Genomic DNA, 26,078 nt, shown 5'->3' on the forward strand with positions numbered 1-26,078 from the left:
TATACTTTTTTTTTTTAATGCAAGAATGCAATACCCACAGATAAGACAATTTCTATTAGATGACACAATGAAGAAATAAAATATGTTCAGAATTATGACATAGTACAAGAGCACTTCAGGCCTATAACTTGACAAAAAGACCCAAGAGTATAGTATAAGGAACCGGTTTCAAAATCAGTTCCCTATATTATAAATGGCAACACAAGTAGAGATGAAAAATGAATTAAATCATGAGCCATTATTGTTTCTAAACATACAAAGTGTCTCTTGTGTCAAAGTTTTAAGCTGCCGACTCAATGCATCTATTGAAAGGATAAATTCATGCTGGAAAATACAAATAAACTTTTTAGTAAAAGGTCTTACATGTGCATTTTTGACATCAAAAATCATTATATTACTTTTCGTTCCTTTGTTTTTTGCTCTTATTCCATTATGTATATTTTGTGCTATTTAACAACTGAATTATAAGTCAAAGATTTAACAGGCAAATATAAGAATGAAGGCCAAATAAATCCTAAAAGCTTACTTAACATGTTGGATGTTTATATATTTTGGGGACAATTTCTTGCCAAGAGTTAGACAGATTGATACCAGTCATGTCTGTTTAGTAAGCTACAGACAGCTGCTGATTAGCTGAGCTTACTGTAGCATAATGACTGGAAACAGCTGGCTCCGTCTGTTACTGCACCAAGTCAAGAAATAGACTGGCATATAACCCCACCCTTAAAACCACGTTTTGACACGTGGGTTTTTGGGCAGATTAATCAAACAAGATATTATGTATTAATGGTTGGCTTATCTGAGTGGTGTTGATCTTTTAATGCAACAATCTGCAAGAAAGCAAAAAAACATTTTCCCATAATGCTGTACTATTCCTTTTAAGTCTTTAAAGAGCGTCATCTTAGCACCAATGATAACACTGGCATTAGTATGGTTTGTTTGTAATTTGTCTCAATTATACCAGGATATCAGAATATTTTCTATAATGATTTATCCATGTGCATAAATGCTACTGACAGCACCTTTAATTAAACAGTTATTTGTTTCAGAGATGTGGGTGGAATGAAAAAAACCATCTTAAAACACTCAGCAATTCAGAAGCTCCACTTCAAAGATGAGAGTGGAATTTCCTGGGATGATGGGTGGGTATCCTTTGCTGCCATACGCATAGTCCGGCGAGCAGGTCAACTTAGCCACTTGGCCAAGGCTCATCTGTGGAGGAGGTGAAGAGCAAGTTACATAAAGGAAATAATGTGGTGTTAATACTGAGCAGCTAATTTGTATTACTGGTATCTGTTAGAAGGGTTACTGGAGTGGTTTAGTTTCATAAAGGGGGAGAGCTATATATCATTACAGCAGAGGATGAGACATCCAGACTTTAAATCACTAGTATGTGTCAAGCTCCAAAAACACTGGATTCCCATTTCCCATTGTGCAGTGACATTTTTTGGCCTTCCCTGTCTGATAGATGCCTTTCTTTACATCTTGTCAGCTTTGAAGGTCAAACCTTCTGTTACAAATTGGTCTTAGACACTGTTAGAAAGTCTGTCAGTCTTTGGAAATCTCTGGAGCCACTAAAGACATTATATAACCAATTTCACAATAGAGCTGGGCTATGTATCACAATAAGTTTGGACAATGTGCAAAACGTCTACATCCCGTAGTTTCAGTCAAGAAATAACCAACAATGACTTGACCCCTTCTCTTTTTGCACACTTAGTGATGTAGATTTAACTTTAAATGAATAAAATTGCCATTTTTGCCCTTCATTCTACACTCAGTAACCCATAGCGCAAAAAAATGAAGTGGTCTGAATACTTTTTGAAGCCACTGTAGAAGATTGCTGGCTATATTAGCTGTTATGAGTAACCACAGTCCTGTGAAGTACAATGCGAGTAGTCACCGTTTGCGAACCTGCAGCAGGTCACAATTCTTTCATAACTCCTGGTGGCTGGCTTTCCCTAGCTATGTCGTAGTGAATTTATCGGTGCAGTCTGAGAGAGAAAAACAGACTCTGCACACTTATCTGTGTACTCATTTTGTGTTTGTTAATGAGATGTTATGATATCTGGCAACAAGAGCTAAAGCCAAGGGAGTCGACGGAGGAGTGCACAGCTTTTTCTTTGTTCAGTCTGTTAGGTTGATGTCAAGGAAGCACAAGCAGTAGGAGCAGATGAACCACTGAAATGACTTCTGCTCTGTCTCTACTGAAACTGATTTATTAAAAGTGGATGTCTGTTCTCTACTTAGTTGAAGCCTCTGGTATTGAATGTCCACTGCTGTATGCATAACTTATCTTATAATATACATATCCATATGACACTGATGACACAGCTATTGTGACGTGTATTAGGACACGGCAGGAAGAGGTGTACAGGGATCTGACGATGGTCTTCAGTGGATGGAGGGACAAGAACTGCTTCCTTCTGAACACCTCCAAGACCAAGGACATGTTCATCAACTTTTGGAGGTCTAGGCCCACCCTTTAGCCAGTCACCAAAAGAGGGAAGGACATTGATGTGGTTCACACACTAAATACCTAGGTGTGCACTTGGACAGTTAACTGGACTGGCCTTTGAACACAGATGCCATCCACTTGAAGGGGCAGAGCTGGCTCTTTTTCCTCAGGATGCTCAGGTCCTTTGATGTCTGCAGTGAAATGCTGCACATGTTTTATCAGTCAGTGGCGGCCAGTGTACTTTTTTATGCTGCAGTCTGCTGGGGCAGCAGCATGTCTGACATGAACACAAAGAGACTGGACAAGCTGGTAAAAAAGGCTGGGTCTGTGCTTGGCAGGAGTCTGGACTCACTCAGGACTGTTGTGGAGAGAAGCATTCAGTATAAGATGAAGGCCTTCTTGGACAATACCAACCATCCTCTCCACAACATTCTGGCAGGACGGAGAAGCAGCTACAGCTGCAGCTGCAGCCTCATCATAAAGTATCTATCCATCTGTCTATGACAGGTTATGCAGGTAGTGCAGGCATTTAATGTTTCCAGGTAAAATGTCTTGCAAATAAAGTATGATGCCCAATGACAAGTAAACTGATCTTAACGTGTAGTTCCTGTTCTTACCTGAGCTACACCTTCATCCCAACCACGAATTACTTGACCCTCTCCAAGTTTGAATTTGAAGGGGTCTCCCCGGTCCCTAGAGGAGTCAAACTTTTTCCCACTTGTCAGGGTGCCTGTTCAACAACAAAAAACTTGTTAGCACTCTCTTAGAGCTGCACCATTAATTGGTAACTGCTGTGTGATTACCAATTAACCATTTAATTACTTGTCACTTTTTAAGGAAAAATGTATAACATTCCCTGGTTCCAACTTCTCAGATGTAAAGATCCACTGCTTGTCTTTGTCATAGTGAACATAGTAATTATACGTTTCAGATTATACAAGTAAAACGAGCTATTTGAAGGTAAAACTTTGGGTTGTGGGATATTATAGAGGACATTTCCACTCTGACATTTTATAAAGAGAGCGATTGATCAAATAATCGATATTATTAAGCAGAACATCAATAATGAAAACCATTAGTTGCAGCCCTACACCCCATGACTACATAACCCCTCCACGAATATTGAATCTTGAGTGTTTGTAGCATTTCGTTCTCAGTCGTGTTGTAGCACAACTACAACACGACTGAGTGTTCACTACATAAGTCAGTGCATATAATAGGCCAAATTTAAAATGTTTAAAAAGGTATATTTCGTAAATTCTGGATGCGAAGATCGGTGCCTCTCATGGCTGCTGTGCATTCATGTTGCAGCAACAGCCAGGATCACGTTAGCTGGACTTAGCTTAGCACAATGAGTGGAAATGAAGGGAGGGGGCTACCCAGGCTAATTGTTGATTTTATACATCCGTGTTAAAGAAATTAAATATCATCGTGTGAGCTCGGGCGCTTTAGGAATGATGGTCAGCAGCTTTTGGACAAAGCCAGGCTATCCGTTTCATCCCCCGTTTCCCGTCTCTGTAGCATGCTAAGCTAAAAGACGCTAAGCTAAGATAACCGTATCATGGCTGTAACGCTAGCTTCATTCTAACGGGTAGCACCCATTTCCTCGTCTAACTCTCAAAGATAATGCGAATAAACACATTTCCCAACCGTGAAACAACACTTACCCGCTAAGATTACATACTGAATCGACCAAAAGCTTGTTTCTGAGCGGCTAATATTGTATATTATAAGTGAAAGTGTCTTACCAACGTAGTGCACGGAAACAGTCTGTCCTTTCTTCGGAAAAGTCCTTCCTAAAGGGAGAAAACGTGGGTTTAAGACGATGTATTTGTAAAAGGAAACACAATATTGTAATATCGACTCATTGGAATAAAAAAATCCTCACCGTCTCCAGGTTTCAGGGTTTCAACTTCCACTCCCATTGTTCTTTCTGTGCAGCCGCCGCTCTCTGACGCTTCCTGTAGCTCCCCGTGTGAATGTGAGTTCCGTCAAATGTAAAGGGGTCGGCCCGTTCAGTGTAACATGTCTCACATGGCTCGTCAGGCTTAAAGCAATGTCTAGCTACTGCAATGTCATTTTTTCTGCTTGTGGGGGTGTTGAGTCTCCATGTCGGTGCTTGTCTGAAAGTAGGAGGAAAAAAGATGTGAGAACAAGCGAGAGGGAGGGTTTGCACATCCCAAATCTGCATCCGAAATTGCAGAGCAACAGAGACGGATAACATATTCATGAATTTTGTCTCCCATATCACTTATTGTTTAACAACACAGACCCGCATTTATCAAACTGTTAAAAGCGAAACTTTTGATTTAAGTGAAAAGTAAAAATAGAAATACCCCACATTCACTCCTACTCACAAACCCATAAATACGAAATGTTTATCAAAATTTTTGACTTGCTGTTAAATGTGAGCGTTAAAGATGTCTGTTCAGTTGGTTAAGAGCAGAGCCTAGATGACTACTGCACAGAAACAGAGCCAAGCAAGCCCATATCTGTCTGATAATAGTAACAACAACAACAACAACAGAAATAATAATAATACATAAATAGGGACGTTTTTTATTTATTTTTCTATTCATCTAGTGTGCACACAAACAACACAAATAAATCTTACATTAATTTTACTTGCAGTCACTGTCTAAGCATTTTCGTTCAAAATTCTCATTGTATGTTTTCTGGTTTAGTCCAATCTCATGACAGAACAGTACTTTTGCTCACATATTTTATTTGTGTACAAATTTTAGGTACCTGTACTTGAGTATTATCTCTTCATGCCACTTTATACTTGTACTGCACTACATTTCAGTGGGTTGGGTTCAGTGGGTGGTAGTTGGTTGAGGTGGCACTAGATTTAAAAGATAGATTCAGTTTTTCAAGTCTATCTTTCAAATAGTGAATCACTGAAACAGGACTTCTTTGCTGTAATCATTCCTCCTGTTCATACTGACCCTTAAGAGATCCCTCCTACTGAAATTTCAATGTTATGCATTATGCATTAATAAACTTGTATGCTACATATCAGAAACTTATCATTTCAGCTCTGCCACAACTTTCTCAGAGCAAAATCTCAGAACATCACTACAAGCTTTTGAAAGAATATTTTACTTACAATTTATCAACTGCTCATCAACCAATAAAATCAATCCAACAAAAAAACTGGTTCTTTGGCTCTACAGTAAAATAATATAAGACAAGTCACATCGCAAGATATTCCATTTTATAATAAATTAGTTTTCATTATCAAGATGCTAATCCTCACTGAAGGGGTGTATTACTCTCCTTGGCAGTATTTTCAAATATTCAAATAAAGGTTTTAGAGGAATTAAAATGTTGTCCACTGAGCAGGCATAATTTACAAATAGGTTTTTCTGTTTTATTACAATTATCAATCTGGACTAAGCATCAGATGAAACCACAGTGGCGTCAGTTCCATGTGATGATGGATCATACAGCTTGTTGATATAGGAAAAGCCGGCTCCAAGTTGAGTGTCCTGGGAAGAAAAAACATCTTTTATCATCTGAGTTTTTTTAAATCAGGACAAGATGCTTAATTATCAACTCCTGCTTACTTACATCTATTTTGCAGTCATAGAGGTCAAACACAGAGGTAGGCTCAGTCACTTCATTACTCATAACTGTTGACTGGTTCCTAAGACACAAATACAGAAATGTCAGCCAACAACATAAGTGAGTATTTTTCTGTATTATTATGTACATTATGTGAATTATTTCTGTATTTAAATCACTTTGTACATTTTACTACGTTTCCTGTTCAGCATGAAGAGGAAGATGGAGATGATGATTCCAGCCAGCAGAGTCAGACCAACTGCGAGGCCGACAGACAACGTATCTACAGAGACAGAGAAACATGACAAGTGCACGACATTTTACATCAACAGCTTTCTTGCCTGCACTTCTTTAGACTCCGCAGTTCCCTCCTGTACTACTGTTAAACATCTGCATAAGGAATTAACTAGGTTGCTAAAATATTAGTATTTCCTAAAGGATAAGGTGGGGATCAATATTCAATATTTGTATTATTGCTAGAAGATCCCATGACAAAACAATTCATCTATTCTACTCACAAGTGCTGTCCAGGTAGCCAGAGCCTGATATAGCTTATCCCTGTGCCACAGGCTTCCATTGTTATCCACACATTATTATAAAAACATAACAGTCACACTGTTGCACACTGGTGAGTTAATCCCAGAAAACTTTGTCCTGCTGCTGTAAATAACACCACACATATTCATTTTCATGGGATTTTTCATTTCAGTTTTCATTCACAATTTTCTTTTCATGGGATTTTGTGACAGTAAGAAAAAATAGAATAAATACAGTTCTATCCAATAAGACAAACACAAATCTTTCTATAAATTGCTGCTAAAATTGGCAAAGTTTGTAACAAAGTGTGTAGTTACAACCACATCTGTCCCAAATACTTTATGCAAGTAGTCATTTGCACAAATATCCAGGCATTCAGGGGAGGTGAATGAAGAAGATTTAATTTGTCACATAAAGTGTCAGTCAGTCCACAAGAACAACATATGCAGCAGAGCATGATTCTTTATTTTTCTAGATACCCCACAGTAAAGTAAAAGTGTCTGAGTGGAAATATTAGATGCTCAGTTGAAATAACTAACAAGGATTTTAAATTACCATTGTTACCATCAGGAGGGTCGATGGGTGGATCTGAGTAGCAGCTGCCAGGGGCGATGGTGATATCATCAAGAGCAACATCCCCACCTGGCGTCAACCCCTTCTGATACGAAAACACAAACTGTGCCCAAAAAAGAGAAGAAAAATATGTTTTTCAAATTCAGGATATAAATCAGAAAATTCAGAAGACAAACAAAAAACAGTTCTTTTTCTGGTTTATGTTTTAATAAAAGTTTCTATACTTAGTCAGATATTACATTTTTCAGACACATCACAGGTAGTCTTGACCAAATTAAGCTGTTGCATTTCAGCTGTAGTTTTTTTTATTTAAAGAAAAATCCAGGATTTGAAATCTCCTCTGCTCATGACAAATAAAACTGGGGTTTTTTTCTGAGAAACTGGCATAAACTGTTGTAACAAAAAAAAAAACTACAAGAAAAGCTCTAGTGAAACCAATCCATAATTACCCAGAATGCTTCTTTATGTTTAACAGATAAACTAGCCATCTGCCACTTGTCTCCCCTGTTTCCTGACTCAATCCACTTCAGAATCCCCTCTTCGTTGCCACCAGCATGCATTTTTCTATGGGGGAGAGGACAGCAACAATTTAAATTAAGGTTCTGCAGATAATTAACACACTGTTCATGTTTAATGTTGCTACTCCTCAGACATCAGCAATTAGTTACCTGTCATTTATGTAAACTCTGAGAGTCCCAACATGGCTGCCATACATGTGGTACCAGAATGTGAGACAGTGCCCTCTAGTGGACCGCTGGAACACATCACTGATCAGGAAGGACATGTCTCCCCACTCACCCACCAAGCTGTCCACATACAGATAGTGACCTGGTGGAAATATTGCAAGATCACTCAATAATATAAAGGACAGGAAGAGCTTTTTATTCTTTCTATAAGTGGTATTGTATTATATTATGTATATTATTACTTACCATGTGTTGAGTTGGTGGTGTGATCAACACTGGGTCCGGTGTTGGGGTTTGGAGAGGCTCCTGTGCCGCGGAGCCAGTCCCCCTGGTCGACTCTTCCACCCAGGTTGCTCCAGCTACACATGTTCCTCTCAAAGTCACAAAATCCAGGAGGAGGACACTGAGCGTCTGACAGCTGCACATCATCAAAAGCCATGTCTCCCTCCTGGGTGGGGCCAGCCTTCACACCTTCCACCACAATCTGAAACATGAAGCAATGTAATGATGGAAACATTGGGAACAATGATGGAACTGCTTACTGGATATAGTAATACATAGTTTAAAATTAATGTTATACTTGAAAGGAGTTTTAGATCACACCGCCGTCTCATTTTATGGACAGTTTTAGATTCAAGGCACTATCAGTGAAGAAAGGACAGAAGTAACAGACATCTAATTTGATTTGTATTTGTTTGGATTAACAGCATGGGTGGTGGGAGGGTCAGCTCGCCCAAATGAACCCTTAAATCTCTGCAAAAGCCCAAAGCATTAAATGACCTCTGTGTATGATAATGTGCTATACAAATAAATTTGCCTTGCCATTTGCCTTCAGTAAAAATATAATCATCAGAAAAAAATTATTAATGTAATACTGAGCTATTCAAATGTAGTGTAGTATACGTACAAAGTAGCATAAAATGGAAATACTCAAGTAAAGTACAAGTAGTTCAAATTGTACTTAAGTAAGGTACCTGAGTAAATGTACATAGTCCATACATCTCTTATCACAGTGTCTCTTATCACATCTCATATCAGTGTCTATGTACAGTATATCTCTTCTCCCCAGAGTGACTCTGGATTTGTGACTCACCCTGTAAGGCTGAACCCGAGGCAGAAGTGAAGCCTGACCAAACCTCCACAGCAAGCCCTGGTCACCTGTCTGAGAGAAAATCAGAGTTTCCTTCCCGTCCTCGCTCTGCTGGTAAACATTCAGCGTCCCCATGCCTTTGCCATACATGTGGTACCACAGCTGCACACAAGCTCCTTTTCCTGCAGGGCCATAGGAATGAAAACCATTTCAAATGTGATTTCATTAGGGAAATATTACACTGAATATCACAGAAGCACAACATTGTCACTGTTCACCTTTTATCTCTGCAAACTTTAGACTGCTTAGATGTTAAGTTATTTGTGTTTTCTTATAGAGAAAAGTAGAAGTGGTGGGTCAGGCCTGTCGCTGTAAATCAAATCAACAGATTCAAAACTAAAATCACACCATTTTAAATCATGTCTTTCCTTTTATGACATTTACCTAAACTTTTTGAGCTTTTTGACCCTGTCTCATTGTGACTCAGTTTCTGGAGGAGTACACCGTCTGCACAAATGGTGGCTGCTCCAAGCTAACTCTCAATATAATAGTTGTACCATCGTTATAATTGTGGGAAAATTTAGAACCAAATCAGAGCCAATCTATGGTTCCATAATGTTGATTATAGCTTGTAGATCTCAAAGGAAATATTCAGACAACAGTGCAGAACACACGGGTTCCTCTCTGACCTGCAGGGTACAGTGGTGAAGACATTGCAGCTGTCTGGCCGGCGATGTCAGAAACAGAGGAGGGCAAGTAGTAGTAATGGCCCGCAGGTGTGTTAGTGGTGTGATCGCTGTCTGGTCCTGTGCTGGGGTTGTGAGTGGAGCCCGACTGTCTGACCCAGTCAAAGTCATCAGTGGTCTGCTGCTGCCAGTTACAACTCCCCTCCTCAAAGTCACACAAATCTACAAGATAGTGTTTTGGAATGCATTATAAAAAAGTATGCACACATGAAGAATAAAAATGGTAACTAAATGTTAAGCCCTCAATATATCCAATATACAGTGTGTGGAACTGAGCATAAGTGGGATGTCAAGCAAGGACCTAAAGTGATTTCTTTGATTTGACTTTTTTCTTTGACAGATAATATTCAGTCTTGTTCCCTGCAAGCTGTCACTAAAAGCTGTTGGGTTACTGTACTGTAGTTACATCTCTGTTTGTCTGTATGTTGTTCATATAGTGTAGAGTTTATATATCTATTTTCTCCTCTGCCTGATTTTGCCCTGCTTTGTCTTTGACTTCCGCAGTGTCAGGAAATTATAACATGCACCCATAATCCTTGCATTTACTGGGAACTGTTTTCAGTTGCGGATTTGGGGCACTTTGGTGTACGGCAGCACAAAGGTATATTTTGGATTGACTCAAAATAAACTACAATTTATTTTGTGTTAATTGTAATGGAGCAACATGTCACCAAGGTTTAAACAATGGGTGATCTGTGACATAAGCTGTATCAGACTTTAATAGGATCAGTGTTGGTTAACCATTTACTGTCCTATAAAAATATCAAAACATTTGCATGGCCCATGACTGATCACATACAAATGGCATCAACAACAAATAAATGGGGGGTAAAAAGAGAAACTTGTTTTTTTTCCCCCCACTGTATTCAAGTCATTCAGGGCAGCTAGATGAGGGTGATATGGTTGAGAGGATATGATTCACTGGTGAGAGACAGTGGTTCTTGAAAATGTGCCCTGACTCCCTCTATTTCTAGTTATTCTAGTCAGTCTTTTACTTGCACAATGGTTACACACTGAATCACTTAAAAATTGCATGACACAAAATTACAGTATAGTCAGATAAACTGACATCCATGTTTAAAATGCCATTTTCTCCGGCTTCAGCCTTATTACCAGAGGCTTTGCACGGTCCACTGACAAGGGAGATGTCATCGATGGCTATGTCTCCAGCCTCTCCTCCAACTGTAGCCTCCAGAACCACTTGGTGGACTTTCTGCAACGTCACGTGGCTCTGCACCAGCAGCCACTCATCCCCTTGATTTCTTGATTTTTGCCAAACCTACAGGAAAGACGGTAGGCTGATTCACTCGTCACAATGAGGATGTGAGGAGGTTTTTGCAATACCACGGTATGCAAACTGTGCAACTTGCACTGAGTATACCATGCATTAATGTCATTTTGCAATCAGCATTTCACAATTATGTGAAAAGTATAATAGCACAGAGAAAACACAGTGGGAACACGGTCAAATATTTCTCAATCAGGCTCACAGATGTTTTTCTAACACTGTAGTAAAGGGAAGTAATGTGGTTTTCACTGTCCTCTATATTTGTCATTCAGCAACTTTGATTAAACGTATCATAAATTAAGAAAACTATAATTTTCATGCACATTTTTACCAGTGTTTTCTTTAAGGGATCAGCAGATTGTAGAAGTATCCTCAAAGAGCCCACAGTAGCACCAAACATGTGGTACCAAAATGTGAGACAGTATCCTTTTTCTCCAGCAGGTGGCAGCAGTGGAGACTTCAGTTGGGCCTTGTTCCCCTTCACACTTGGTAGGGAACTCTCGATGTAAAGGTATGTCCCTGTTAACAATGTACAACAATGATTTGCAGTTTATCTGGCTTTTGACCCTTTAACACAAAGAAATGTCTACGTATAACTCCCTGCATTTATCCATGAGCTGTGAAGAGTTCAAGCAAAGTGTGGTTTCATTTGAAAAGCATTTAAGGCCTCAATAGATGAAACTATCCAATATGTTACAACTAAACTAGAATTACTGCCTTGTGGTTGTATGTCTCCACTAACCAGTCCAGTTACAGTTAATTGATTAATTAGTTCATCCTTGATTCCATGTGAACATTTGTACCAAATTTGAAGAAATTCCCTCAAGGTGTTACTGAGATATTGTGTTAATGAAAATGGGACGGACAGGTGGACAACCTGAAAATATAATGCCTGGTGCTAGATATAATTCATAGGTGCACAACATTACTGTTTAGTTATCTGTCTAATGTTTTAGGACACTGCTTGTTAAGGTATTTTAGCACCTTTGCCGGTGGTGTGGTCTCCTGCAGGTCCGGTGATGGGGGTTTCAGTGGGACCTGACATGCTGAGCCAGTCTAACTCATCTTCTGCCCCCTGCACCCAAACACACAGACCATCTTCAAAAGGACAGTCATAGGCAGACAGAGCTGGGGAGGGAAAGAGGATTTCAAAATTAGCCAACCTGAATCACCAGTAGCAGTAGGTTTAAACACAGTAGAAATATGAATACATGACATACTACCCATTCCACTACTACTCATTCTAAATAAACTCACATGTAATGCTGATGAAACCTTATTTACCTGGTGGCTGGTACGACTTTTCACAGTTTAGAAAAGAGATGTCATCAACAGCAAAAACACGCTCTGCAGTGGTTTCTCCCCCCTGACTCACTTTGTCCAAGCTACTAAACAAAACCTGAAAATACAAAATGATCACATCAGTGCTTCTGCAGGATTAGCATCCATAAAAACAAAGAAAACATTGCATTTCACTGTAGTGGTGGAACAAAGACGCAGTATGTGAAAACAATTGGAAAACGTTATGCACTTTCTAACATTCACATCATCCTCACCTTCAGGCACACCCTACACTACCTATATTCACATCCCATACTTATGATGAAATTGCTGCAGCTTGTTTGCTTAATAAATTGTTTTGTTTAACTTTTGGAAATGGCCTCCCTGTTTGTCATGGCCTTACCAGCCAGATTGTGACAGTAATTGACAGGATTTCTTCTTCAATAAGCACATATCTATCTGTCTCTTTCATAAAGATTTAAACTGTTTAGTAGAGACATGAGCATACACCTTATAAGGCTGCTGGTGCGGGCCTAGAAGCAGATACTCTGAGGTCCAATGGGAGACAGTGTTGTGACTGCGTGACCACAGGATTGCTTCACTCCCCTCAGCTTGCTGCATAAGCACTCTGAGTGACCCAGCACTCTCTGCACTGATGTGGAAGTGAAACCTGGGTGAAGGAAAGAAGGAGGAAGAGGAGAGTGTTGGATTGGGAAGACAGTTCAGTGGTAGAAAGACGGGGGCAGTGGGGTGGATTGAGCAATTTTCTATCAAAACAAATATTTTACAGACATTAGAGAAGATAGTAGCAGAAATTTGTCCAACAGTGCCGTGGTTATCACTCACAGAATCTGGCAGTAGGGGGATGAAGGGGGGAGTTGGGGACTCTGGAGCCGGGCCTCACTCTGTGTGGATCCCTGACTGAAATTCACTCTCATGTAGTAGCCTGAGAACGAGGAACAACACCCTGAATCAACAAGGCTGATTAAAGACAGAATAACTATGATCATTTGAGAACTACGTAATTTCAGCATGTTATCCCTTAAAATTCTCTCCCTCTCAGTCAATGGGCCCCTAAAGTCACCTGCGTTGCCAGTGTGATCAGTGGGTGGCTCGGTGTTGTTACTGGCTTTCTGTCTCTGCCACCTGCTCGGTCCTTCACTAGTGTCAGTCCATTGGCACTGGCCACTCTCAAACGTGCACGGACCTAAAATAAAAAAAAAAAAAAAAAAAAAAAAAAAAAAAAGTGTGAGTAATACTGCTGGCACAAGAAGGGTGGTGAAATTGGTTCATGAATCACAGGTTCAAAAAAAAAGTTTTTGAATAATTTGCTTTTGCGACAATTTGTGGTAATGAGAACTTCTTTTTGACTTTTCAGTCCTTTACGGCTTTATTAGCATTCAGGAAAAATATTCTCTACTTCTTCTCTTTTCCGAGAATCAAATTTCAACAACAGCCAACACTATCTTTGTGTGTTGGCTGTTGGTCATTCAAGTGTTTGCATTATCTTTTTTGATACCTTAACTTTTAATAGAAAATTTCAGACAAATTCAGTAATCCACAAGATGTAGAGCTACTCGCTGTCAGTTCTTTATCAGATACAGCTGTAGAATAAGTACCTTATTGCAACTCTTTATTGAACTCAAATTGTACATGTCATTGTTTTATTTCTCCTTGCCTTTAGGGGCCAATTTGGGTTTTTCAATCACACCAGCACAGTTCTCAGCTGACATCAAAACTTACTTCCACCCCATTTTGGTGAAATCTAAGTGATGCCATTTCTTAAGTAATTTCTTAACGGTTTCTCATGACTCACATTGTGGCTAATGGCATCTTGCAGTGATTCATGTCCTTTGTCAATGTGCTTTCTGCTGATTTAAGTAATCTCATTCTTTCACAGCCAGTCATTACAGGAGTCATTTTGTTCACATCTGCCCAAGCTACTAGCTGCTATTTTTACCCAAATCTTTACCCAAATGCTCAACTTGCCCCTTTCTCCCTCACTGAAAAGAATGAGTTACTCCCCAGCTCTACGTTCCATCTCCAAAGCCTAATAATGAATACACCTGAGCAAAACATGAAAATTATTAAAGAAAGTGTGCACCACTGACTAAATGGTGAAAGCATTTTTTAGTAAGTTTACTGCAGGTCTCTACAGCGCGTTTCATACAAATGCAGCTCTCACCACAGCCATCCTCATCCTCCCCCTGTGGGCAGTCTGCATGATAATCACACTGTAAGGTAGCCAGAACACACACTTTTCCTGCTGACCGCCAACAGAAAAACTCATTATCCTGCAACACCAAAGACAAGCAACATTAGCAATGACGCATTTTCAGCAGCAAGCGAATACACTTGTTTTATGGAATATTTAGAAGTTTCAGTTGCTGTTTACCTGACAGGGGGTGATTGGTGCAGTTGAGGCTGAGGGTGTGGCTGGAGAAGTGGGTGCGTTGGAGGACGAAGGTGAGGTAGAAGTGGGTGATATGTCAGGCAGCTTGTTGTTGTCAGGGTCAAATACACACTCTTTGGAGAAAGATGCGTCGTCCAGAGCAACCAGCCCTCTGTGACTGTCCCCGTGCTCATATCTGAAGACAATCTGAGAAGGAGGTATACAGAAAAACCTGTTATTTCTCTTCCTGCCATGAAACATACAAACAGGATAGTGCATTCATGTACAGATACTTTAACTGTACCTGTCAGCTTCCACAGACTTCTTGCTCTACTTGTTCTTAGGATGAAATCCCCAATTTGTAATTTGGGTGCAAATATCAATTAAACCTACTGATTTTGTCCAGTTGTTCAAGCTAAAATTAATTTCTGTAACTTTCAAGGTGTGAATGCCAATGACTTGAACCTACTTTAAAATCTTGCTTATCGATTGCTTTCTCATATGACAGTCAATCTGAAAACATTTTCATAAAAGAGGCCCTGGTTGCTTAAAGCATTCATTCTGTCATCTACTGTCTGTGTCCTCACTGACCTTGCTGTTGGCTGATGATGAGAACGTGACCTCTGCTCTCTGCCAGCTGTAGCTCTGTGAGTTTTCCCTGAGCCATAACAGTCTGTCGTCACTACCTGACCGTAGTGTCCTGGACTGGGCTGTCAGTCTGGCTGCAGCATCATCCAGGCTGAAGTAGAAGAACCTCACCTACATAGAAAGAATAAGGACTGTAACAGTGGGTTGAACATAGAAAAGAAGCTGAATGTTCTTTAAAAAATAGCCTTGTGAACTGTGATCAACCCACATGAGTGGTTAATGATGTACTGCACCTTTATAGAGCAGAGATAAGCATGAGGTAGATAATACAAGCTGAATATTCAATATTCAATACGCAGCAAGGTCTGTAAACCAGACACATTTTAATTTTATTTGTGCTTCTCTTAAACCTGCACATAGAGGCTTTCTTCATAGGTCTGCAACACAGTTTTTTATTCTTTGAATGTCCAGAAAAAAATTGTCAACCAATTGTTGTGACTCATTTTGGATTATGCTGATACTGTGTATGATAATATTGTCCATCTTTTACCTTTATTGGTAATAGTTGATTATAGTTTATGTAGATTTATTTTGAAAATCAATTCCATATGTGTCTTTCTAATGTCTACAATGATTCTTGATTTTCTTTTCTTTTTTTTCTTTTTACTGTTTTTTTTCCTCCTGTTTTTCTGTTTTCTGCAACACCGAATATTTGGTGAAATGAAATGATTTGTCAGGAGCCTCTTACAGACAAAATTGTGCATCTGAAGTGGGTTTTCCATCCACTTGATCATCATATGTTGTACTCACAGTGCAGTTTAAGCTGGGTAGTAAAGTTCTGGAGACAATCTCTGATGTCTTGCCCTCCGCGGTCAGGTAAGTCCCAGGTGTAACATAGTGACCTGTATATTAATAAGTCAATAAAATGGAGTCAAAACCCTAATCGAGCAACCCTTTGCCAAGTGGGTCAGAGAGTCTAATACCTGCAGCAGAGTTTTGGGTGTGATCCCTGGGAGGCCCATTGTTGGGCCAGGCTTCTAGACCTTTGCGATGCGTCCACTCAGCTCCAGGTGCGTCCACATCGCTCTCTGCCCAGGAACACAGGCCTTGTTCGAAGCTGCAGCGCTCCACCACACCTTGTTGCTCTACATTATTTTTTATCATCATGTAAAAGGAAAAACAATCATTACAAATTATAAACAAGTACTGAAGAACTTCCACCTGTGAATATATAATACATGAATAGTCATATCAAGATCTAATATTATCATATTTTCATTTAAGTAATTCTAACAAGTCAGGAATGACACAAATGATGTCTTTAATTTTAAGTGAAAGTGAATTTATAATTAAATATAAACATATCTTACCTAATAGTAAAATATAAATATAAAAATATACTTTTAAGTTTTTAGGGAAACTGAATTTACAAAACTGTTCTGTTTATGCACCAGAATCGCTGATTAAACGATCGTAATGTCAGTCTAACTTCCACATCTCAAGCTTTTTGAGCTGCTTTATATTCATAAATCTTTACAGCACAAATGAGGCACCTACAGTGTAAAGAATAGTGTCCAGGCTCTTTACATGAATTTACAGTGCATAATCTACCGTTCACTGCCATTGTGATATCTCACCACAGTTGTTCTCATCAGACCAGTCCCCACAGTCATTGCTGAAGTCACACACTTGGTTATGCTCAACACACACACTGTTGTTGCACATGAACATACTCTCTGGACACGAGGGCTGGGGCTCTGAGAAGGAAACCAACAAATATTTCATGAATGTAAATCAGTTTGGAATAAAGGGTTGTAAGTAAAGTAAAGTGTCCAGTTAGTGCAGGTAGTCTACCAGGCAGGGTGCAGTTTGTGAAGTCTATGTCATCAATGGCAATGTGCCCTGGCATGTTGAAGGTCCTAGAGGCTTCAAACAGGATGGTAAAGTCCTGAGGGATTCCACCAACAGTTACCTCACCATGTTGCCATAGATCTCCATGGCTGCCTGACTGCCACCACACCGTAGTGGACCTGGGGCCCTCCTTTAGCAGCACATTCAGCTCTCCTGTGTTTGAAACAGTGTACAGAATACAAGATAGTGTGCAGGAATACAAGCGCTAACTCACATGTGAAGGTCCCAAGAACATGTGATTTGTTCTATGGCTGCAAACATACATGTGCATATGTAAAACATACCCTCTCCATTCATGTTGTAGTAGAAGTGTAGTGTGCAGGTGGCGCTGGCCTGTGTCATGGTGGGACTCTGCAGGGCAGCAGGGCTTATTTGATCGCCTCGGTCAGACTCCACTGCCATGTACCAACCTGGATGAGTCAGATAAGAACCCTGAGAAAAACCCTTTATTCACTCAACATATACTCAGCGGAGGACAGCAAAAATAATGACGCAGTAGAAAATCTATCAAGTTGACATTGGGGAGACAGTTGTGAAAAGAGGTTGGAGCAGGGTGGTGGGAGCATGGGGGTGATGGAGGGCTTCCTCTAACAATTATGCATCTTAAACATGATACATCTTAAACAATAACTGCCTTAATTTGTGGTTAATTTGCAGCTTAATGTGAAATGCAAACATCTTTTTGTGATCAGTAAAATCACTAAAAGATTAACCTTTGTACTGTACACAGATTATGTTTGCTTTTGCACAGATTTGATTTGATCTGTAAAACAGTCCAGATGCAGATATCCTGTCCCACTGTATATGAAGTCAGTGTATGAGGGGTTAGTGTGCGGTCCTACCCAGTTCAGTTCCCAATGTGTGGTCCACAGAGGGTCCAGTGTTCCCAGTAGCATTCCCTCCTCTCACCCACTGAAACTGGCCAACACTGATGTCCTCCCAGTCACATGTGCCATTTTCAAATGAACAACCCACAAATCCCCAACTTGTTTCATTCACTACAAGAAAAGAAAACGGTGCCATTTATTTTTTTAAATTTAATTATCATTGAACATATTTCAGTAATTATCTATGGAATAAAAAAAAAACAAACAAAAAACTGCCAGTACCTTGACAAAGCCCTGGTGTGAGACTTATGTCATCAATGGCAATAAATCCTCTATTGCGAGTTTCTGCTTCGATCAGCAGCTGAGTGTGTAGTTGTTGAGGGAGTCAGTGAATGTCATTGATAAAACAGCCACTCATTTTTACTATTATTATTATTATTATTGTTATTTTTTATTATTCTTTTAAAAAAATTATTATTCTGTTCTATTCCAACCACTACAGTACCTGGAAAGGTGTGATGCTCTCTACAGATTGGGAGAGCCTGGTCCAGCTGTGCCCACTGCTGTTACGGTGAAACACCAGATCCTCCTCCGATGGCCCTGAACGCATGTACACCCGCAATGTCCCAGAGTCACTGAAAACAACAGACAAATGCAATGCTTTGGTTTGATTTATGAAAACGGCTTCAGTTAAGTCAGTTTAAGCAAAAAGCATTTATTCACTTCAGAAAAAATTCTAGTTTATATGTAATCTATGTTTTTTTTACATTTTCAGATGGTTGTTTTTAGGGACTTAAAACTATTTTTTAATATCAAGTCTTGTGTAAAGACTGAACTCTGCCACAGAATATTCTTAGTCTTGCACAAAGTGAGAGCAGATGATTCATGTCTGAATGACATTTGTGCACACTTCCTGAGGAAGTCAATGAGGAAACTAAACAGGCTTAACAGGATAAAGTGCATCCTCTGCGTTGTCACATACTGTATGATGTGAGAAGGTTGGTGATTTGGATTTTTTTTTTTTTGCTGCTTACCTGCTATCCATATAGTACCATAAGGTGAGACAGGAGGTGGTGTCTTTCAGTTGGATCCATTCTGACACCACCTGTGCTACACTGCTGTGGTTTAGGTGCAGGGATGAGCTCAACAAAAACCAACCTACATGCAAAAGAAAACAAAAATGTTGAATAATAATAAGAAAAATATTTACTTAACCCACACATATTTTTTGCAATTCTCCACAGTGCTTGATCATTGCACTCTCATTGTTAATAATTTAAATACATAAAGATAGATTAAAGTATGTCTCATTTTCAGTGCAAACTATCAGCCGTGAATACTTCTCAGTGCTGCTCATTTTGGCTGTTTGAACTATTCAAACTCTGAATGCAGAAATTACATTACAATTCTTAGAAAAGAATGATCATTTCTAAATTTTTAATGACCTTCTCAGTTTCAAGTTTCTTCCAGAGAAAGGTCATAAGGAAACCTTTTCTTTTGATAAAGGAGGATGTCATATGTCACATGTAACAGGACATAAGTCAGGGACAAAAAGAGAAGTTAATAAGTAATAGACTGTGACAGCTAAAAAGCGGCGACAGCTGCTGATCATTAATCATTAATTGCAACATTGACAGCTGCACTTGGTCAGCTAATCATACTAGTCATCTAACCTACATTCAAATGTTTTCTGAGGTCTGTCACTGTCATTTTCAAACACATATTTTTGTGCGCTCCGCAGTTAACGAAACAAACCAAAGTTAGCAGCAGCGTTAGCATTTGTAGTCGTGTTTCTGAAAGACTAAAAGACTGAGGCAACTGCAGAGTCCGGCGATAATTCTCTGAGGGTTCGTCAGTACCATGGGACGGATCCCTTTCACATTATACATAGTAATTTGACCTTATGTTAATATAAAATATTGATTAGTGCAGCTATAAGGATTTAAATCTATAAATACCATCATCCATGCCATTGTAGTTATGAATGAAAAACATCACCCACCAGGGTTTAAATCAACAAATTCACTACTGAGATTATTCTTTGGGATATGAAGACTTTTTTGGTAATAATTTTTGGTGGTTCAGTGAGGTATTAAGTGGACATGTTCCCCCATTAATGGCATCTGACAACAGTGAGAAGATCTCTATATCTACTCCAGTGGCATATTCATGTTAAGCTTATTATGTTGAGGTACATCTGAGGTCGTACCATCTGGGGTCTGAGTGGTGTGGTCTGTAGGCGGACTCTGGAAGCCCCCATTGGCCATCACCCAGTCATGCTCATCTCCTTTGGGGATGTTGACCCAGCTGCACTGTCCGGACTCAAAGTCACAGCTGCCTGGAGGACTGCAGGTCCCATCTCTCATAGAAATATCATCTAGTTTCACTGTAGAATTAGTGCCTGCCACTTGGATCGCCGTAAACGCCACCTGGTCAAGTACATAGGTACATGAACAGTTTTAGGTAGCATCTTACAGGACTGACAGAAAAATGCAGTACACAGTTTAGTCGCATACTGTGAAAGAGACTCTTTGATTGGCAGAGAATAGAAAGGCATCATCGTAAAAAACAAAACAAAACAAAAAAAACAATAAAAAACAAAAAAAAAACAGCTTACACGGAATTTTGCCGGAGAGGACACAGTGACCTCTGCCACCTCCCAGCCTGTAGAAGATGCTCCAGACCGTTTCCAAAGGGCATCAAGCTGCTCCCCACTCCGCAGCAAATGAACAGCAAGGTCATTAGAGGAACCTGCAGGTAACCAGTACCTAAATACCGAAATACAGTAGACACACAAACATTAAAATGTGCATCAGATGACGTGTGATGTGTGCAAATGTGTTTAGTGGCAGCACTAGACTCACCAGAAACGTACACACATCTCTGTAGCTGACGTGAACTCTGGTGTGATCAGCTGAGCTATTTCAGTCTGTGTCGAGTTTGTTGTCATCACAGTCACGTAGAAACCTCAAGGGAAGAGAGTTACAGGTGTTTCAAATGCAATCATGGGTGTGACTTAAGTGTAACTTCTTCTGCTTCTTGTGCTCACTGTCGTTTAATCATGATATTTGCATTTTTCACCCTCACCTTAATAGTGTGTCAAACGCTACAGTACATGTATTATGAATTGGATGACCACAATGGTTCTGTAAGAAGAACGTACTGGGAAAATGTGACAAATGTGCAAACAAGATTAAGAGTCTAAAGCTCAGCCAACAGCTCTGAGGCTGGCATTGCATTGCGCTACATGCTAACATCAGCATGCAAACATTCTCATAATGGTAATACTAACAGGGAGATGTTTAGCAGGCATGTTTACTATGTTCATCATCTTAGTTTAGGGGGTTTGGAATTCTAACATTTTCTAATTAGCACCAAACATAAAGTTCTTCTGAGGCTGATGGGAATGTCATTAGTCTTCCAGGTACTTGGTCATATACCAAAATCATGGACAAATACCTTTTTTTTTTATCATGGTGGCTCTAGATGAAACATCTGGAGACAACAAATTTTGAATGCAGTTCATCCAGAAGTTATTGAGTTATCTGCTTGCAACAAATCATCCAAAGACTAATGTTCCCTGACTTATATTGCAACCTGAGCCCCAGTGCTGTGGAGTCCCACGTTCCCAGGTTGGGAACCACAGCTCATGACCACAAGTTAAACTTAGGACTTACTATTGATTCACTTTATATTATAACCTTCATGTAGTTGTGGTGGGACCATGATCGCTCTAATCTATCAAACACATATTTACAGTGTGTGGTGTGGTACCACAGTTTCCCACTCACCATTTTCAGTTCCATAGGTGTGATCCACCTGATGTTGTGTTCCCCTTTTGCGATGCCACTGACCCTTATGACTGACCGAGTTCTCAAAGCCACACAAGCTAGACTCAAACCCACACATGTCTAAAATTTGGTGAAAAAAACAAAGAAAGAAGGGAAAACCTGTAGTGATCACTGGTATATTTTGACTTTCTGTTAACATCAGGTAGCGCTGGGTCTGTGTTCACTTACTCTGATCACTGCAGGCCCCCTCCCTCACTGCAATGTCATCAATGGCGATGAATCCTTGACTGTTGGTGTTTCTATGACCAGTGAACACCATCTGTGGACGAAGGAGGAATACAAACATAATTTAAAACCAAAAAAAAGAAAAAAAAAATCGAAGTATATTCTCAATTAAATAGAAAGTAAAAATTTACCCGTATTGTATCGTTCATGCTGACAGTTACTTGTGCATTGAACCACTCTGGAGTCTGAGTCCCTCTCCGAGTCCAGACTAACAGCTCAGAGGATTTCTAAAACAAAGCAAGCCATTGTCGTTGTAGCTCTGAGGTAAAGACACTGCAAGCAAAGTCTGCAACAGAAGATTTGTAGTAGTATAAACTGGGCTACACACTGTCTGAACCAGCAGATCCAGGGTGGACACAGAAGGCCCGAGCATGTAATACCAGAATCCAACACAAATATCTGATGTAAGATTGACAACAGGAACAGAGATGGCTGCTCTCTCTCCATTCTTGGAACTGGATCCATTCAACACCAAAAAGAAACCTTGGCAAACAAAAAAACAGACAAGCTTTCAAACTGCAGTGCAAATCGTTGAATGTGGCTTTGGATCATTGTTCTTTGGTCAGTTTTATCATTGACAAGGCAGTGTTTCAGTAATGATAACAAGCAGCAATGAAAATAATAATGATAATTTATCTAATCTGTACATTGTTTAGACTATAATATACATACAGATGTATATATGTAGATTTCTTTTGCTTCTAAATTAATCTGTTATCAAAACTGTTTAATTCTCTTGGACTTACAGACCATATGTTTATTAAAATAAACAATGGTTACAACAATGTCTGATGTTCACAACAGCCCCACCTTAGCTACACATCTTTTTTATGGTCAATAGTCAATACCTTGATTATTTCCAAGAGTATGATCATACTGAGGTCCATCCCATGGTTTATCCACTTGAAGTCCACTACTGAGAATCCAGTTCAAATCGTCACTGTCCTCTTGAACCCAATTACATAGACCTGTTATAGAAGATATAACTTTATATATTACAATACTCTATTTGTAACATAGGAAATAGGATAAATAGACTACAGAATAATTATTCAATAATATCCAAATATCCGAATGTAAATACCACTGGACACAGGTACAATTCATATATCTATTGACGGGATGTATTATTAAGTCATTTGTGGAGTTTGAATGATGCTACTGTAGCTAAAAAAAATTTAACAGCTTTTGTTTGTTTGTTCAGTTACTCAGTCAGTCACTATTATTAAGTTTGAGCCTTTAAATCTTGAGAATGATATCTGTGAAGTCAAACATCTTAGAGTCATACTATTTTTGTCAGTTGTGTTTCACAATCTCTACTGAAACTCTATTTTCTCGGTGTCACCTTGTTCAAAGGTGCAATCCATGTCAGAGGCAGGAGCAGTGGTGGTCGTGGTGGCAGGGGTAGGGGTGGTTGTTGGGATGATGTCATCACAAGACTTGTGCCTGATGATGTGCATGTCGTCCAGGGCAAAGCTTCCTTCAGCTGAGTTGGGAGAACTGGCTTGCAAAATAATCTGTGATGAAGAATGACGAGTGAATGACGAGTTCATTTAAAGCTTTGCACTGATTTCTACTGTTTATGTGCAGTGTTTTCTCATCATTAAGTTCTAAATGTTATTCTACCTGGTGAGGCTCTGATGCACTGTAATCCACCCTGTCTTTGATCCACGTGTTATTCATATATCCACTTGTGTTCCACACAGCACGCAGTCCAGCAGTCTCATTCACAAACACTGTCAGTGTAATGGGCGAGGGGCCTGAAAGTGCCACAATTCATCATTAAAAAGACTGAAATTGTCATTTATTGACATGATTTAAGAATTTGCCTTCCAGATGAAGCCATGGGACAGAAAGATGAGGAAAGTGATGAGTCATTAAGAGTTTGTAAAGGACAATTAGATCCACAATGAGGCAATATCAGTATCACAGAGTATCACAAAAAGCCCTCTCAGTGGTAAGAACTCTTTTTTCATCATTTTATTTGAGTCTCTTTGGCACATGTATATGTCCTGTACTATCTGTACTGTATGTGCTGTAATAAAGCTGCAAAAGTAAACTGCAAAGCAGCTTAACTGCCTCTCACACCCTGGTAGGTATTAATCCATTAACATGGAATTTTCCCCCTTTTTGCCACCAGTAGCTTTGAGGATGAGAAAATAATCTTGTTCCTCACTTTCTGACAGTACCAAATGTCATCTTGTTCAAACTCCTGTTTTATTTTCATCTCTCTTTTGTAGTCCATGTCATGGTATACTGTATTAACTGCTGTTTCGTGATCCTCGATTATTCTCTTCATATTTTATAGAATTAATTATTAGTCTGTCTTATACTGCATGTGCTGTAACCTATGCTTTATGGTCTCTGCTATCTCGGCCAGGACACTCCTGCAAAATATTTTCATTTCAAAAGAAGTATAGATATTTAGACCAAAACTAAATCTGAAAAGTTAACTTTGTCCAGGTTACATTTGGCCACAGTTTTAACAGCATTTTCAGTAAGTTAACATGTCTCAGTATCAACACACTGACATATAGCCTTTGTTGACACAAGAGTTGAAATGTATGCAACCTAAATGTCAAAAATGCGTTCACTTTGCAATGAAACATAAGTTTCAACCCACACATGACCAAATCAATGCTTCGTAGGAGAGCAGAGATAAGAATATACTCACGATCTATTGCCCACCCTTCGGTGCGGTGCCAGAGCTCCAGGCAAGCTCGGTCCACAGCCGCCATGGACTCACTCTCCAGGCGGGCTATTTCTTCTCTCTTAGAGGACATGAAGATAGCAAAGTGGCCTAAGGAGAGAAAGAAACAACATGAAATATCCAGGTGAATTATTTTCCAACAGTTCCCTGTTATGGCTGTATTCAGTCACTTGAAGTTTGAGTAGCTCCATTAATCAGAAGGGTTATATGCTTTGCTAAACAAGTACCTCAGTGAATGAAACGGAGCATCTCACTCAGTGGCTTCACCCGCAAATATATACATTTTGTGGATTGCGAAATGCAAACTGACCACGGATCTGGGAGTTAAAGGATGTGTGTGGTGATTTACCTAAAGAAGAATCTGTGGAGTGGTCCCTTCCTGGGATGAAAAGACCCTCACTGTCGCCTGAAAGCCAGTCCCAGTCCATTCCAGACTCTGCTGGAGGATTGTTTACCCAACTACACATGTCCATCTCAAAGTCACAAAAGCCTGAAAGGAATACCACAGATGCACATGCAGCATGCAGTCATATAAAAATGCTTGAACAAACCCCACCCCCACCCCAACTCTACCCCCTACAATATACATTCCTTTTCATCTTTCATCCATTTTCTTTTCTTTTTTTTTTCAGGTTCACAATGGTCACTCACTCACCTGTCGGGGGACAGGCACCATTCAGGACAGTGAGGTCGTCAATGGCTATATCTTTCCTCGGTCCAGCCCCCACTGTCGCTTCAAAAATCACCTGTTACTCAGAATGACAAATTGATTATAACTTATAAGATAACCTTATAAGTTATTTCCACATAGCTCTGACTTTTACATGTTTACATGAGGAAGTTGGTACAGATGTTTCTTAAAAATTAAAGCATCTGTGCTGAAAAAGATGAGCTGAACATCAGTGTCCCCTGATCCCCCTTTGCTGAAATTTACTACCTATTATCCACACATGCAGTATATACACTACTGTCAAGAAACCAGCTTGTCTGGAGAGTCTGCAGACTGTTCTGACCATCTGAAGCCACCGTCCTGTTCTTCTCTTCTAGTGTAGTTCTGATATAGTCTGGAGGTTTGTTTTGCAATTTTGCAATTATTTATTCAAAAACATTATCTGAGAACTTAGTACAACGTAGGTACATTCCTACCTGATACGGGATATCAGGGCTGAGAAGTGTCACCCTTCCGTGTCTCCAGTGCTTCCCCTGATCTCCACTTCTGTCCCAGAGCTTCTGGGGGTTTCTGTGGCTGCCAGGGGTCTGAAGGTAAATAGTGAGTTCACCCACTCCACTTCCCTCCATGTAGTACCAGAACATAAGACATTCCCCGTCAGGAGGTGTTGGCTCCATC

At 39.7% G+C, this 26,078-nt stretch overlaps 2 protein-coding genes across 2 annotated transcripts; both read right to left on the reverse strand.

Annotated features, from left to right (window-relative positions):
- LOC111231271 (peptidyl-prolyl cis-trans isomerase FKBP1A-like) lies at nt 1-4,577 on the reverse strand. Its single transcript, XM_022758322.1, has 4 exons — nt 4,347-4,577; nt 4,207-4,254; nt 3,076-3,188; nt 1-1,212 (listed from the first exon to the last, which is right to left on the reverse strand). The coding sequence occupies exons 1-4, from the start codon at nt 4,381-4,383 to the stop codon at nt 1,087-1,089; spliced, it is 324 nt and encodes a 107-aa protein (XP_022614043.1). The 5' UTR covers nt 4,384-4,577; the 3' UTR covers nt 1-1,086.
- Nucleotides 4,578-5,015: 438 nt separating this feature from the next.
- LOC111231210 (MAM and LDL-receptor class A domain-containing protein 1-like) lies at nt 5,016-15,476 on the reverse strand. Its single transcript, XM_022758249.1, has 20 exons — nt 15,471-15,476; nt 15,210-15,377; nt 14,622-14,825; nt 14,412-14,520; nt 13,311-13,433; nt 13,073-13,172; nt 12,737-12,896; nt 12,230-12,344; nt 11,930-12,073; nt 11,277-11,464; nt 10,771-10,936; nt 9,601-9,819; nt 8,915-9,093; nt 8,068-8,305; nt 7,804-7,963; nt 7,585-7,699; nt 7,127-7,238; nt 6,212-6,308; nt 6,032-6,107; nt 5,016-5,949 (listed from the first exon to the last, which is right to left on the reverse strand). Exons 1-20 carry the CDS (start codon nt 15,474-15,476, stop codon nt 5,854-5,856), a joined length of 2,775 nt encoding a protein of 924 aa, XP_022613970.1. The 3' UTR covers nt 5,016-5,853.
- Between the last annotated feature and the right edge of the window lie 10,602 nt (nt 15,477-26,078).

Source organism: Seriola dumerili, unplaced genomic scaffold (assembly GCF_002260705.1).
Source record: "Seriola dumerili isolate Sdu_G_001 unplaced genomic scaffold, Sdu_1.0 BDQW01000291.1, whole genome shotgun sequence".
Lineage (NCBI taxonomy): Eukaryota > Metazoa > Chordata > Actinopteri > Carangiformes > Carangidae > Seriola > Seriola dumerili.